This window comes from Macaca mulatta, chromosome 11 (genome assembly GCF_049350105.2).
Source record: "Macaca mulatta isolate MMU2019108-1 chromosome 11, T2T-MMU8v2.0, whole genome shotgun sequence".
Taxonomy (NCBI): Eukaryota; Metazoa; Chordata; class Mammalia; order Primates; family Cercopithecidae; genus Macaca; species Macaca mulatta.
The window spans coordinates 64948033-64962618 of NC_133416.1; the positions used below are offsets into that span (position 1 = coordinate 64948033).

A 14586-nucleotide genomic window follows, 5' to 3' on the forward strand; every position below is an offset into this window, starting at 1 on the left:
ACAGGAGCCTGGGAGGTCAAGTCTGCAGTGAGTTATGACTGTGCCACTGCACTCCAGCCTAGTCAACAGACAGAGGGCCTGTCTCTAAAAAAAATTAAAATAAAAGAATCCCTTACAGTTACCTCTCTGCTCCTTACTCCCTCATTCCCTACTCCAACCCTGTCAGGCTCTGTGCCAGTCAGTCAGATCTGAAGTTCTGAATTGAAGGTCAACATGAAAAAGGAGAGGGTCTCCACCCCCACACCTTCCCAAGGACTCTCCAGAGACATTTAGGGAATAGATTCCCCAGCTCGAGTCTTACGCAGGGAGAGGACAGGAGGATGGTAGAAGGCATATGATACATACTCCATCATTTCCTGAGAAATAGCAGAATGGGCATGTATACACATATACATGTTATCCCAGGATCCACAAAGCAAACAGAAGTGCTAATTGAGCCTAGCAAGCAGTTTAGATAGACTACATTCCTCATTCTAGCTGAGGAGAGATCTCACAAGGAGAAGGGAGAGCAAGACCCCATAGCCTTCCAAAGATTCCCTATGGTCCAAAGTCCTTTGACCATCTCAGTCAGCTGCTTTGTTTTCTGTTGGCAGTGGAGGGACAAGGTGAGAAGAGCCAGGGGTAGTCATGAACACCAGCGGGTTCTGCCCTGGGCAGCTCCCCACCTTCTTTGAGAGAGTACTGTGTCTCAGCTCCAGCAGTCTCAACTGGGAAGACCCAGGACTCCTGCTCTTTTCTCTAGTTCCTGGGAGACGAGGTCCAGCTAAGGTAGAGTAAGCAGTCAGTGACCAGGTAGGCTGGTTTGGGGGGTCACTGCCTGGAGGACGGGATCTTGTATTCTTCGGAAGATGGCTGGGAAATTCTTCCCTCCATTACGTAGAACTTTCTTCCCCTCCTCAGTTGAGGTGCCTAGATGTCCCACAATGGGGTCTTCACTCTGGGAGAAGGAAGGGTCCAATAAGTGCCCACTGTTCAGACTGCCCCTGGCCCTTAGACACCCATCCCATCCTCCTGGCACTGAGCTAAGTTCAAATATAGAACCACTCTGGAAAGGGCCTCCATATCCTGTAGATTCCCTACTCACCAGGTCCTCCAGAGGCACACGCTCAAACAGCGGGTGCTCTTCGAAATGAGTGCACATCCAGTCGTGTAGCTCCAGCACATCGGTTATGGTATATACCAGCCCCTGCATAGGCAAAATCACCCTAGACAGGAGGCTGCATGCAACATCATTAGCAGCCAGATGATGGGAGTGGTGGTGTGAGTCCCTAAATGCACCACCACTGAATTCTTAGTGAAGGGCCCCTGGATAGGCTACTCACCCCATCCTCCCTCCCATCCCAACTCACCCCAACTCTCAGCACGTAGGCATACTCTGCCAGCAGGGTGGGACTGATGATTCGCCACTTGTGCTTTGTCCGCTTGAAATGTGGGTCCGGGAAGAGGAAGAACATCTTTGTCAGCTGTGAGACAGACACGCACCAACAGGGTTGTGAGAGCCTGGCCTCCATGCCCCCACCTGCCTACCAGCCTAACCCACCAGGGCCCCTCCCCACCTGGCCCTTGTAGAAGAAGTTAGGAAGGTGCTTCATGGCATTGCTGCGGAGACAGGCGATGTTCTGGAAGCCACCTCCGGGAGCTGCGCGTAGGGCCCTAATCCGGTCTTGTACATAGTCTGAGACCTTCACCCGGATCTCTAGACCCAGAATCAGTGTATCTGGGAACAGCGGTGACAGTTCCACTGGACACAGAAATAGCAATGGAATCATCAACCATATACTTGTAGGAAGTGCAAAGGGGTCAACACAGGAAAGGAAGCCTCAATCTGCAACTACCAAAGTCCAGAATGGCAAGAGAGGACAGAGATACATATATGGATAGTATTATGCTGAAGAGGCTGGGGGAGAAATGAAAATTGTCATCAGGACCAGAATGGGAGGGCTGAGAATACATGTATATTTGCCATTGCTATAGAGTTTCCACAGTGTTTTCACACATTGTATTATTTCATCCTTATAACACTCTGTGGTAAATTGTGAAGATGAGGAAACCGAGAACTGGAACTTATTTATTTGAGATGGAGTCTTGCTCTGTCACCCAGGCTGGAGTGCAGTGGCACAATCTCGGCTCACTGCAATCCCTGCCTCTCAAGTTCATGCAATTCTTGTGTCTCAGCCTCCTGGGCAGCTGGTCTTTAACTCCTGGCCTCAAGTGGTTCACCTGCCTCAGCCTCCCAAAGTGTTGGGATTACAGGTGTGAGCCGCTGTGCCCAGGCAGAACTGGACCTTAAACCAAGGTTTTCTGCCTCTATGTACCATGCTCTTCCTCGCTATCAGAATGTTATCTGTTTGGGAAGATCTAAAAATAGGGAGTGGCTTGGCATGCATGGGTGCGACAATATAGACAATACAAGAGGAACCCAAAAAAACAGGAGCGTGGGGCAGAAGGAATGAGATCTGGCGAGGGAGGGGCAAAGGGGAGGGGAGATGGTAGAATCCCTGAGAAAGACAGTTCAGGATCACTGGCCACAATGGCTAATCTCTGATGCTTGTGCTGACCAGCTCACTGACCCGGTACCTGGCAGGTGAAATGGCTCATGTAGGGATTGACACCATAAAGGACAACCCAGGTTTTAAGAAGCATTTGAGGCAGCCCCCTCCACTCTCCAGGGCAAAGGTCACAGACCCAGAGTAGAGGGAAGGTGGAGCCTCTCCATGCTGATGTCACCAGTGTCTGGACGAAAGGGGAAAGGCTGATTATGACCCCCCACAAAAGCCGCTGAGGCAGCAGAAACTACTAGGCCTCTTCTCACCCCAGAGAGAGGGCCTAAGTGTTACCTAACAGGCCACCATAGCCACAGCCTATGTCTGCAAACTCCACTTGGGCCTGAGCTCTCTTTTCTTTCTTATCCTTTGGGTCATCGTGGCTCTGATTTTGAGTGAGTGGAGTGAAGAACTCTGGGTATAGCTCAGACCAGTCCATCTCCTCTGGCTTCACAGGGCTATTGGAAAGAAGACATAAGAAGCATGAGGTGGTTGGTCACACTATTGCAGAAGTGGTACTGTGAAAGTGTGTGGGTGGGTGAGGGTGGGAGGTAAATGGGAGGAGGGTTTCTCAAAAATTCTGTAACACTGGGCCCTGTGGCCTCTAAGAGAGACAATGGAAACCACCCTTAACTCCCAGTGTGAATCATAGGCCCATCATGAGGCCCATAAACGCTGACCTGCTCAACTCCACTTCTGGCGGTTTATGTGACCCTGGCCGGGTAGCTGCCCTTTCTGGGGCACAAGTTCCCCTTATCCCGAGACTGGCTGCCTAATGCACTGGGATCCTACTTTGTGTTTGTGCTCTGCGGGGAGGGAAGGGAAGGTGCGGGCAGGATTGTGTATATGTTTGCCTTTTTATTAAATCCAACAAACAAAAGCAAAAGATGGAAACGACATTTTGCCTCTATCACTTCAGTCTCAGTAACAATTTATTCCTCTTCCCAAACTTAGCACCGCTACCCAGTCTTAGGCCCGAACGCCACGCCCACTCCCAACCCGCCAACTCCACTCTCGGTCGAATCTCCCGGTCCCACCCCTAAAACTGACGTCACCCATCTGATCCTCCCGGGTCTATCCCAAATCCTCCCAGCAGTCGCAGCACAACTGCTCTCCCGGCTGCTTTGAGAATCCCTCCCTCCTGTCTGTCCCTCTGCCCACTCCTCACTAGCGCAGCGTGTGGTCCGCCATGGGGTTGGAGTGAGCACGTTGCCGGTAGTAGCGCTTCTGGGGCGGCGGGGCCTCTGCTCCGGCCACGTTCCAAGTCTCGGCTGCCATGATCCTAGTCCGGGGTTTCTCTACCAAATCCACGTGGAGGCACAGGCCAGAGGCGCAGGTTAATGACGCAGCCATGCGCGTTAGGGGCAGTTCCCGCCCCTTAAAGACCCAAGAGCAAATTCGGCTGGGCTGGGCCGGGCTGGGTCGGGAGGGCTGTAAGGAGCGAGTGCTGGAGGGAACCTCCGCACCGTTAGCCTCCAACTGGGAGGGTGAGGCCAGGCCTAGGGACCCAACATTTTCTCTTAGCTTGCTTCTGCCTCGTCTGGGTTACCATCCTGGTTGCAGGCACCTGTGTACCCCACAGGTGAAAGGGGTCTAGACACCTCACCTCCTACAGTAGCATCAGTCCTCGCTCCTCCCCCCTCACTCCCGGTCTCCGACCAGTCCGCCGGGTCTGACTCGTGTGGTCCCGTGTGGGTTTTGTCGCGTGTGCGCTCGGGGCCGGGGCGGGAGGGGCAGCTCCTCATTCCAACTCCAGGAAGTCGAACTGGAGGAAGGAGGGCAAACACAGGGAGGCGGGGCTCGTGCCACAGGGACACCAAGACGGCTCGCGGCCCCCAACCTCTACCCTGCTCCGGAGCCGGGATCTGAGCGCTGGCCGTGGTGCCCGGACACTCCCTTGGGGGGCCGGATGGCGGACCCCGGCCCAGATCCCGAATCTGAGTCGGAATCGGTGTTCCCACGGGAGGTCGGGCTCTTTGCGGACTCTTACTCGGAGAAGAGCCAGTTCTGTTTCTGTGGGCATGTGCTGACTATCACTCAGAACTTTGGGTCCCGCCTCGGGGTGGCGGCGCGCGTGTGGGACGCGGTGAGGAGTGGGCTGCGCCGGGTGAGGGTCCGTGGGAGGTCCAGATCCCGGACTCTGCCTCTCCCATATGGAGCCATCCTCACGACTGTCTTTTTCTTTCTCTTTTCTCCCGTAGGCCCTGAGCCTGTGCAATTATTTCGAGAGTCAAAATGTGGATTTCCGAGGCAAGAAGGTGATCGAACTGGGTGCGGGGACAGGCATCGTGGGGATCTTGGCAGCGCTGCAGGGTGTGTGAGCTGGCTTTGTGGCGGGAAAGAGTGGGGACCCAGGGGCGCGGAGAAATGGTCACTTCGTGGATCACTGGGGGAGAGGGGAGTACTTTGGGCCCAGTCCAACCCCTTCTTTTTAACAAACTTTTTTTTATTTGTTTTTGTTTTGGCGCCTACTTCTGTATGCCAGACAGCGGGAATTGCCTGTCAAAGCACCTAGGTGATTGGGGAGGGCAGGAAATAAAACTCAGGCAGGCCTATAAGAAGGAGTTGTTTCTATAGTGTGGCTCTTTTTTTTGTTTGTTTTTATTTTTTTGAGACGGAGTCTCACTCTGTCGCCCAGGCTGGACTGCAGTGGCGCTATCCCCACTCGCTGCAACCACCGCCTCCCGGGTTCAAGCAATTCTCATGCCTCAGCCTCCCAAGTAGTTGGGATTACAGGCTTGTGCTACCACACCCGGCTAATTTTTGTATATTTAGTAGAAGACAGAGTTTCACCATGTTGGCCAGGCTGGTCTCGAACTCCTGACCTCAGGTGATCCAACTGCCTTGAGAAGCACCTGGGATTACAGGCGTGAACCACGACACCCAGCCTTGTGTTGCTCTTTGTGATTTTATGGAGAATGCTATCACTTAAAAGCGCCTTGGTTTTGAAGATGGTTTTCTGTCAAGATGCACATATGGGGGTACTCTGTAGGGAGACTTGTGGACATTAAACTTCGTGAGTGCTTTATAACTTTATTATGAATATGTTTCAGATTCCTTAGTTTTTTATTGCTAAGAGAAACAAGCTTATGAGTTTCCAAGAGTTAGGATGTGTTTTGTAGGAAGTGGGGGTAGAATTAGACACTGCAGACTTGGAAAAGGAAAAGGTAAGGAAAAATTTGCTTCTCTTTTGTCAAGAACCAAAAACTACAGAGGAAACAGTTTCACAAATTATAATCTAATCGGCAGACAAAACCTCAAACTGAAAGCACTCATTTAAAAATTCTTACAATGTCATCTCTCTAGGAATGTAAATTAACATGTATTTGTTCATAGGGACAGAACTAGGTCATATTAAGGGAAGTCTAGCTGGGCGCAGTGGCTCATGCCTATAATCCCAGCACTTTGGGAGGCCAAGGTGGGTGGATCACCTGAGGTCAGGAGTTTGAGACCAGCCTGACCAACATGGTGAAACCCCGTCTCTACTAAAAACACAAAATTAGCCGGGTGTGATGGCATATGCCTGTAATCCCAGCTACTTGGGCGGCTGAGGCAGGAGAATCGCTTGAACCCGGGAGGTGGAGGTTGCAGTGAGCTGAGATTGCACATTGTACTCTAGCCTGGGCAACAAGAGCGAAACTCTGTCTCAAAAATAAAAAAAGGGAAATCTTTCCAGAGGCAGGCATTCATTCTTCTATTAATTCAACCAAAATGTATTTCAAGTCCCCTATGTACCAAAAATCATGCTAGGTATTGGGGATTCAACAATGAGTAAGATAGATTTTCTCTCCCCAAGGAGCTTATGGTCTAGTGAGGGAGACAGAGGACGATGTCATATAACAAGAACTCTGGTGAGGTATGCGTGGAGCCTGTGGACATGCTCTGTCCATGTCTACCATGACTCCCTGGGAATCCATCAAGGAAAGCTCTGTCAGGTGAGGAGGAGGTGAACAGTGTGAACACAGCAGGCTCAGAAACAGTGGAGGGTGCCAACAGCAGTTTTTGCATGAAGCATGGGTGGATACAGGCAGCTACGCTAAAAAGGGGAGAAAAGGCATGCGGTATGGATGGGAACACCTAGCTTCACTTGCTCCCAGACTGGCTTCTCCTTCTTTGCCTCCTATTTAGCTGTCAAATCAGAAGGCTGGATGTCATCTTGTCCCTCACTTTCTCTCCTCACATTCCAGCAGTCATCCAGTCCTATGAGTTAAATGTTCTCTTTCTCTCTTTTTTTTTTTCTTTTTGAGGCGGAGTCTCATTCTGCCACCCAAGCTGCAATGCAGTGGCATGATCTCGGCTCACCACAACATCCGCCTCCTGGTTCAAGCGATTCTCCTGCCTCAGCCTCCCGAGTAGCTGGGATTATAGTCATGTGCCACCATGCCTCACTAATTTTTGTATTTTTAGTAGAGACGGAGTTTCGCCATGTTGGCCAGGCTGGTCATGAACTCTTGGCCTCAAGTGATCTGGCCACCTCAGCATCCCAAAGTGTTGGGATTACAGGTGTGAGCCACTGCACTGAGCCAAGTTATATGCTTTTAATACTTCCCCAGTTGTCTGCTCCTCTTTTCATCATCTCTAGTTCAGGCCACTGGCATCTCTTGCCTGAATTTTCACAAGACTCTTCAAGCTTCTTCTGGGAAAGTATGACATACCCAACTAGATCTTGTGACCTTCCCCCACCAAACCCATTTCTCCCTCAGACTTCCCTATGTCAGTGAATCAAACCACCATGCGCCCAGTGGGAAACCTAGAAATCACGTTTGACACAACCCTCTTTTTCACCTACATGTCCATTTTTCAATTTATCTCCTAAAAATCTCTTAAATCTTCTCATGTTTTTCCATCTCCACTGACAGCTCCCCAGTCCAAACCACCACGATCACTTGCCTGGACTACTACAACAGCCACACTGGTCTTCCTGCTTTGACTCCTTGTCCTCACCTAGACCTCTGCTCTTCCACCCAGTGGTCAGAGTGATATTTTCAAAATAAAACTGTAATCGTGTATTCCCGCCCCAAACTTTCAGTGGCTTCATGTTGCTTTCAGGATAGAACCAACACCTATGGCATGGCCTCCAAGGTACTGCCTCCTTCTTTCTGTGCCTCTTTCACTCTTGTTTTTCTTGGGCTGCCTGTTGCCCGTCCATCAGTTCCTCAAACCTACTCTGATGTTCCCTTCCTTGGGGACTTCACCCAGGCTTACTTTCTGTCTGAAACTTTTCACCATTTGCTTAATGCATATGCATCCCTCCTTCCTCAGCTCAAACATCACTTCGAAGTGAAGGCATCCTTGGCACTCCCACTCCTAGGCTAATTCAGACCCTCATAGTACATACACAACTATGCTAACTGGGCTAATTTTAACTTTGTTACCATTGACCTTAGTTGGGTCCTAAGTGCTTCCCAGCTAGCCTGGTACATTCTCTTGTTCACTTTTTCTGCCACTCTCCTGAACAACTGTTTCTTACCTTCTTATTCCTCAAACCTCCAAATGCCTCCTCTGCCATCTTCACCCACACCTGATGACTTTGCTCCCTATCCTTTTATTTTATTTTATTTTTTGAGATGGAGTCTCACTCTGTTGCCCAGGCTAGAGTGCAGTAATGCAGTCTTGGTTCACTGCAACCTCTGCCTCCCAGGTTCAAGCTCTTCTCCTGTCTGAGCCTCCCAAGTAGCTGGGATTACAGGCACGCACCACCATGCCTGGCTAATTTTTGTATTTTTAGTAGAGATGGGGTTTCACCATGTTGGCCAGGCTGGTCACGAACTCCTAACCTCAGGTGATCCACCTGCCTTGGCCTCCCAAAGTGCTGGGATTACAAATGTGAGCCACTGTGCCTGGGTGTTTCCTATCTCTAATGATTGCTTCTGTTTTCTCTGAAAATGTCCACATATCCCTATCACAGCATCTACTTATGTAACTGCATCTGCATCTGTGTGCAGTGCCTTCTCTCCTGTTACCATGGATGAACATACTATGCTAGCTAAGGTCAAGACCCCCACTTGTCACAAGACCCCAAACCTTTCTGCCTACTCAAAGACATTGTTCCAGTAACACCCACTCCCATTTCTCCTGCATTCTCAGTTTTTCCTTTTCTTTGGATCATTCCATATGTAGCAATATATGGAATACAAAATGCATATAAATATGATATGATTTCTCCTATTTCAGAAAAAAACTCTTGATCCTACATCTCTCTCCAGCTATCACTCCATTTCTATGCTCTGTTTTAAAAAAAACTCCTCAAAAAAGTTAATATTTAGTGTCTAGTTCCTCTCCTCCTATTCTTTCCTTAAACCATTACGATCAGATTTTCACTCCACTGTGCCCCCTTCAATCCAGTTGTTCTAGTTAAAGTCATGAGCTTCATTTCCAACTCCAGGTTGTTAAACGCAGGAGTCAGTTATCAGCCTACCTTTGTTGACTTTGTATTTGATGCTAACACTCCCTCCTCCTTGGAACAATTCCTTTGGTTTCCAGGGGACCACACTTCTGGTTTCTGCTTACCTGGCAGGCACTCCCTTTCCATGCTCTCTTGTTGGTTCTTTTTCATCTTCACAACTGAAAATGTGAGTGCCCCAGGGCTCAGGGGCAGTCGTTTGATCCCCTCCTTTTCTTGTTTACCTCACTCCTGAGCAGCCCATCACCTCATGCCTTTAAATGTCCTGTTGAAGCCGGGCACGATGGCTCACGCCTGTAATCCCAGCACTTTGGGAGGCTGAGGTGGGTGGATCACCTGAGGTCAGGAGTTCGAGACTAGCCTGACCAACATGGTGAAACCCCATCTCTACTAAAAATACAAAATTAACTGGGCGTGGTGGCAAGCACCTGTAATCCCAGCTACTTGCGTGACTGAGGTCGGAGAATCCCTTAAACCTGGGAGGCGGAGGCGGCAGTGAGCCAAGATCGTTCCACTGCACTCCAGCCTGGGCAACAAGAGTGAGACTCCGTCTCAGGGAAAAAAAGAAAAAAAATGCCCTGTTGGTGATCATGACTCTAAGACTATCCCATTTCTATCTCCAGACTTGCTTGCATAACCTAGTGCCTACTCAGTATCTTCATGTGGTTGTCTGATGTGATATAGATGTCTATGTCAAACTTAATGTGCTCAGAAAATGAACTCATGATCTTCCTGTCCAAATTGCTCCTCCTGCAACCTTCCTCATCTAAATGAGTGGCAATTTGGTCTTCTAGTTGGTCAGGCCAAACACCCAGAAACCATCCTGAGCTTTTTTTTTTTTTGAAACAGGGTCTCGCTCTGTTGCCCAGGCTGGAGTGAAAGTGGTGCAATCATGGCTCACTAAAGCCCTGACATTTCAACCTCCCAAGGCTCAAGCGATCCTCCCACCTCAGCCTCCCAAGTAGCAGGGACTATAGGCGCGTACCACCACACCCAGCTAATTTTTGTATTTTTTGTAGAGACGAGGTTTTGCCCTGTTGCCCAGGCTGGTCTCAAACTCCTGGACTCAAGCAATCATCCCATATTGGCTTCCCAAAGTGTAATCCAAAGGGATTACAGGTGTGAGCCACCGTGCCTGGCCCATCCCAAGCTTTTCTCTCTCTCTGATATTTCATATCCAATCTGTTGGCAAATCCTGTTGACTCTACCTTCAAAATATATTCAGGATCTGACCATTTCTTAGCCATTGCTGCTGCCCTGGTTTAAACCATCATCATCTCTTACCTGGGTCGTTGCCGTCACCTCCTAACTGGTCTCCTAGCTTCTGACCTTGCCCTCCTGTACTCTTCTCATCACAGCAGCCAGTGTGCTCCTCCTAAAGCATGCCAGCCAGCACGTGCCATTCTTTTTTTTTTTTTTTTTTGAGATGGAGTCTCGCTGTTATCGCCCAGGCTGGAGTGCAATGGCGTGATCCCTGCTCACTGCAACCTCTGCCTCCCGGCTTCAAGCGATTCTCCTGCCCCAGCCTCCCGAGTAGCTGGGATTACAGGCGCCCGCCACCACACCTGGCTAATTTTTTGTATTTTCAGTAGAGACGAGGTTTCACCATTTTGGTCAGGCTGGTCTGACCACTCAATTTAAAATTACATTCAGGTTGCTAAGACTTTGTCCTCTATGCCCTGAGGTCTCTGGACCTTCCAGGTAGGAGCTGAGAACGCTTGGTTGGTCCACTCTAACTTGCATTTCTCCCCATCCCTCAAGCAATTCTTATCACCTTTCCCTGCTTGGGGCTTCACCATGGCATATATGATCATCTGATGTACAGTGTATTTTATTTTATTTATTTTGGTGGTTGTTATCTGTTTCTTGCCACTGGACCATAAGCTCTGTGAGGGGGTATTCTTACCTTCTTGGTTCATCATTATGTTCTCAGCACTTGGCATATAGGCACATAATAAATATGAATAAATGAATGAATGAATGGATGGATTCCTAGTACTTCTTGCTTCTCTTTCTATCATAGTCATCATGATTATGATGCAGTACCTAGTGTGTCTCTATCTCTAGAATGAAACAAAGAAAGCTGTGTTATTGTCTTGCTCACCTTATACACCCAGCACTTAGTAGGTGCTCCAAATTATATGTACTGCATGAATGAAGGTTTCTGAGATGCTAATCTGACCATCTTCACCCCTGTTTCTGCCCTTAAAGCCTATTGCCCTCAGTACCAAACCTGAATCTCCTTAGCATATCATAATCACTTTCCCCTTATCTCATGTCTTGACACTTTTCTCCCCCTTCCATATCCTCTAAGATCCAGCCTTTCTTGAATATGCCATGCTCTCTCACTCCCAGGCCTTTGTACTCACTGTTCTCTTCTTGGAAAGCTCCACCTGACTAACTCCCACTTGTCCTTTAGGACTCAGCTGAGGTCACATTTTCTGGGAAGTTTTCCAGACCCTTAAGGCAAGCTTGTGTCAGTGGGGGTGGGTGCATAACCCATCTCCAGCTTAGTCCTGCCCAGGCTTCTGCTGACATCTGATTGTTGTGTGTTGGCCAGAGAGGTTGAAGATTAGCTCAGAGAGAATGTTGATGTTGTAGAATGTAGGGTAATGAGAATAGCAGTGGGTGAAATGGAGGTTGAAGCAACTAAAAGGCAGAGTGGGCTCCGGGCTGTCAAGACATTGTCCTCTATGCTCTGAGGTTTCTGGACCTTCCAGGCAGGAGCCAAGAACCCTTGGTTGGTCCCTCTGACTTGCATTTTTCCTCCTTCCTCTCTCTCAGGGGGGGATGTTACCATCACTGACCTACCCCTGGCCCTAGAACAGATCCAGGGCAACGTCCAGGCCAGTGTGCCAGCTGGAGGCCAGGCCCAGGTGCGTGCCTTGTCCTGGGGGATTGACCATCATGTCTTCCCTGGAGACTATGACCTGGTGCTGGGGGCCGATATCGTGTACCTGGAACCCACCTTCCCTCTGCTGCTGGGGACCCTCCAACACCTGTGCAGGCCCCATGGCACCATCTATCTGGCCTCCAAGATGAGAGAGGAGCACGGGACAGAGAGCTTCTTTCAGCACCTCCTGCCCCAGCATTTCCAACTGGAGCTGGCTCAGCGGGATGAGGATGAAAATGTCAACATCTATAGGGCCAGGCACAGGGAACCAAGACCTGCTTGACATCACCCCTGCTGTTCTTCTCAGTCTCTTGCCCTAATGAAGGAACTGGGTATCTCAAAAATCATGTTTCCAGAGCCACAAACATGAAGACCAAAAAGGATGGATTTCCCTGGCCTCTCTCACTTTCTTCCTTCCCTCTTTGTTACCCCAGATACTCTTGGGCAGGTGCAGTGAGGGACCTGCTTACCAGGAATCCCAGAGCTCTGGCAGCACTAGTGTTAGAACACCAAGGAGGTTCCTGGCTACTGTTCTCAGAGGAGGAGGATGGTAAGGTATCTAGGATTTTTAGGGGCTAAGGCAGGTATATGGGATATGAGAGCAGTGGTTGTAGAGAGACTGTCACTGATCACTTCCATTCCTGTTGCTGTTTATACAGAATGGACTTAAAAAAAAATTCTATGGGATTTTTTTTTTTCTTTTGTTTGAGACAGGGTCTCACTCTGTCACCCAGGCGGGAGTGCAGATGCATGATCACAGCTCATTACAGCCTCAACCTCTCAAGGCCCAGATGATCTTCCTGCATCAGCTCCCCAAGTAGCTGGGACTAGAAGCATGAGCCATCATACCAGCTAATTTTTGTATTTTCAGTAGAGAAGGGTTTTGCCATGTTGCCCAGGGTGGTGTCAAACTCCTGGGCTCAAGTGATCCACCTGCCTTGCCTCCCAAAGTGCTGGGGATTACAGGTATGGGCCACTGTGCTAGCCCAGGATTTTTTTTGTTTTTGTTTTTTATTTTTTAAAAAAGAATTAAGCCTTAAAAATCTGTTGTGCAAGAACTCAGCTTTTGCTCAGGAGCTGAGAAGGAAGAAGCCTCAAACCACCTGTTTCCTGCTTTTTAGAGATAGAATCTGGTGGAACCATGGCTCTAACTGAGTCAAGTCCTCCCAGCTCCGAAGCTGAGGCTGCAGAGCTGTCCTTTGGACTGTAGTTTCTTCATGCTTTCCAGAGTTAGAGCCTTGATCACAGAACATCATGCTGTGCAGAACACTGGACTCAGTACTAAGTTTTCATCTTTGATTTTTCTTTAGCTTAATCAGTCCTTCCTTCCTAATCTGTAATCCCCTGAAGCCTAACACAGTTCCTAATGTGTTTTGCCTTCACCTCTTTTCTCTTCCCACATTGGTACTTCTGGTTGGGGCTCTCTTTACTTACTGCTTAGGCACATAGTCACCTTCTTTGGACTCCCTGCCTCCATGCTTTCTCCTTCAGTCCATTCTGCAAACTCTTGGGATCTTCCAAAATTAGCTTGATTAGCTTTCACTGCCTATAGAAGCAAGAACAAGCTCCTCTGCTTGGTACTTAGTCTGCGTCCATGTTATCCCAAATTACCCTCCTATTGCATTTCCTACTCCTTTGCTACATGTATTGGACCTCTGGCCAAATTACAAAAAAAGTACTCTTTGTTCTCTAAAACCACACTAAAGTTTCCTGACTTCTTTCTCACTCTTTATGATAATCCTCTGCCTGAAAGGCTATTGCCACCTGTCAAAATCTTCATTATTCTTTGCCTCTTTCCTGAGCCCCTTGCTTGAATGTGATTTCTTTCTCCCTGAGACCCTTTAACTGTTTGTTCGTCTTATGGGACCTTAATTTGTCTTGCATTGACATTTTTGATTTTCATTTTCTCACCATTAAATTACCTTGGAGGATAGGGCTGTGATTTACTCATGTCTAGTCCCCAGAAGCCTAACACAGTTCCTGGCACACACAGATATTGTGCTCATTCAATAAATATTTACTCGCTTTGTTCAATGGATTCCACCCCTGCCTTTCTAGGCGACCTTGGACAAATTTCAGAACCCATTCACCAACTACACAAGTTTGTTGTGAGTCATAAATGGATAATGAATATAAACGCGCATTGAAAATAAACATAAAATGTTACCCACATTTCTTGTGTTGTTGTTTTGTGACAACTTTATTTCTTGGTTTCTGTTATTTTACCTGGGGTGGGAGGTGGGGGGTAATTCCCATATGAAATGTGTAGTCTCAGGCTGCGCGCAGTGGCTCACGCCTGTAATCCCAGCGTGAGCTGGGATTTGGGAGGCCGAGGTGGGCGGATCACGAGGTCAGGAGATCAAGACCATCCTGGCTAACAGGGTGAAACCCCGTCTCTACTGAAAATACAGAAAGTTAGCTGGGTGTGGTGGCGGGCGCCTGTAGTTCCAGCTACTCGGGAGGCTGAGGCAGGAGAATGGCGTGAACCCGGGAGGCGGAGCTTGCAGTGAGCCCAGATCGGGCCACTAGCATTCCAGCCTGGGCGACAGAGCGAGACTCAAAAAAAAAAAAAAAAAAAGAACCAAAAACAAATGTGTAGTCTCAAGATATCAAGTAGAGGAGAGGACTGTGTTCCTCCGGCCAGCAGGTGGCACCATCCTCGTTTGGTGCGTTCCGCTGGAGAATTGTGGCCCTTCCGCCGCGCCGTAGGTTTGTCGTCTCACCTTTGCGCCCGCGGGAGGGAGTTT

The 14586-nt window shown here is 49.0% G+C and overlaps 2 protein-coding genes across 4 annotated transcripts; one reads left to right on the plus strand and one right to left on the minus strand.

Moving 5' to 3' along the window:
- Positions 1 to 277: 277 nt before the first annotated feature.
- Positions 278 to 4303, minus strand: METTL1 (methyltransferase 1, tRNA methylguanosine). 2 transcript variants are annotated; one of them, XM_001116496.5, is made up of 7 exons: positions 4150 to 4303; positions 3712 to 3841; positions 2838 to 3001; positions 1557 to 1741; positions 1350 to 1463; positions 1085 to 1186; positions 278 to 937 (listed from the first exon to the last, which is right to left on the minus strand). In XM_001116496.5, the coding sequence occupies exons 1-7, from the start codon at positions 4286 to 4288 to the stop codon at positions 782 to 784; spliced, it is 990 nt and encodes a 329-aa protein (XP_001116496.3). In that variant the 5' UTR covers positions 4289 to 4303; the 3' UTR covers positions 278 to 781. The 2 variants fall into 2 exon arrangements, with proteins under 2 accessions (XP_001116496.3, XP_015007626.2); XM_015152140.3 differs by lacking the exon at positions 1557 to 1741 and having other exon boundaries at positions 4150 to 4288.
- Positions 3717 to 14011, plus strand: EEF1AKMT3 (EEF1A lysine methyltransferase 3). Of its 2 annotated transcripts, none has more exons than XM_028828957.2 (3): positions 3717 to 3879; positions 4745 to 4856; positions 11731 to 14011. In XM_028828957.2, the coding sequence occupies exons 1-3, from the start codon at positions 3820 to 3822 to the stop codon at positions 12120 to 12122; spliced, it is 564 nt and encodes a 187-aa protein (XP_028684790.2). In that variant the 5' UTR covers positions 3717 to 3819; the 3' UTR covers positions 12123 to 14011.
- Positions 14012 to 14586: the final 575 nt, after the last annotated feature.

Excerpts from the sequence above, each read along its gene's own strand:
- EEF1AKMT3 (XM_028828957.2), top strand. The coding sequence starts at position 3,820 with ATGATCCTAGTCCGGGGTTTCTCTACCAAATCCACGTGGAGGCACAGG. Across the intron at positions 3,880-4,744 it reads GGCACAGGCCAGAGGCGCAG|GCCCTGAGCCTGTGCAATTA; the intron begins GTTAATGACGCA and ends TTTCTCCCGTAG. Across the intron at positions 4,857-11,730 it reads GATCTTGGCAGCGCTGCAGG|GGGGGGATGTTACCATCACT; the intron begins GTGTGTGAGCTG and ends CCTCTCTCTCAG.
- METTL1 (XM_001116496.5), bottom strand. The coding sequence starts at position 4,288 with ATGAGGAGCTGCCCCTCCCGCCCCGGCCCCGAGCGCACACGCGACAAA. Across the intron at positions 3,002-3,711 it reads GCGGACCACACGCTGCGCTA|CCCTGTGAAGCCAGAGGAGA; the intron begins GTGAGGAGTGGG and ends TCTTTCCAATAG. Across the intron at positions 1,464-1,556 it reads ACTTCTTCTACAAGGGCCAG|CTGACAAAGATGTTCTTCCT; the intron begins GTGGGGAGGGGC and ends TCTGTCTCACAG.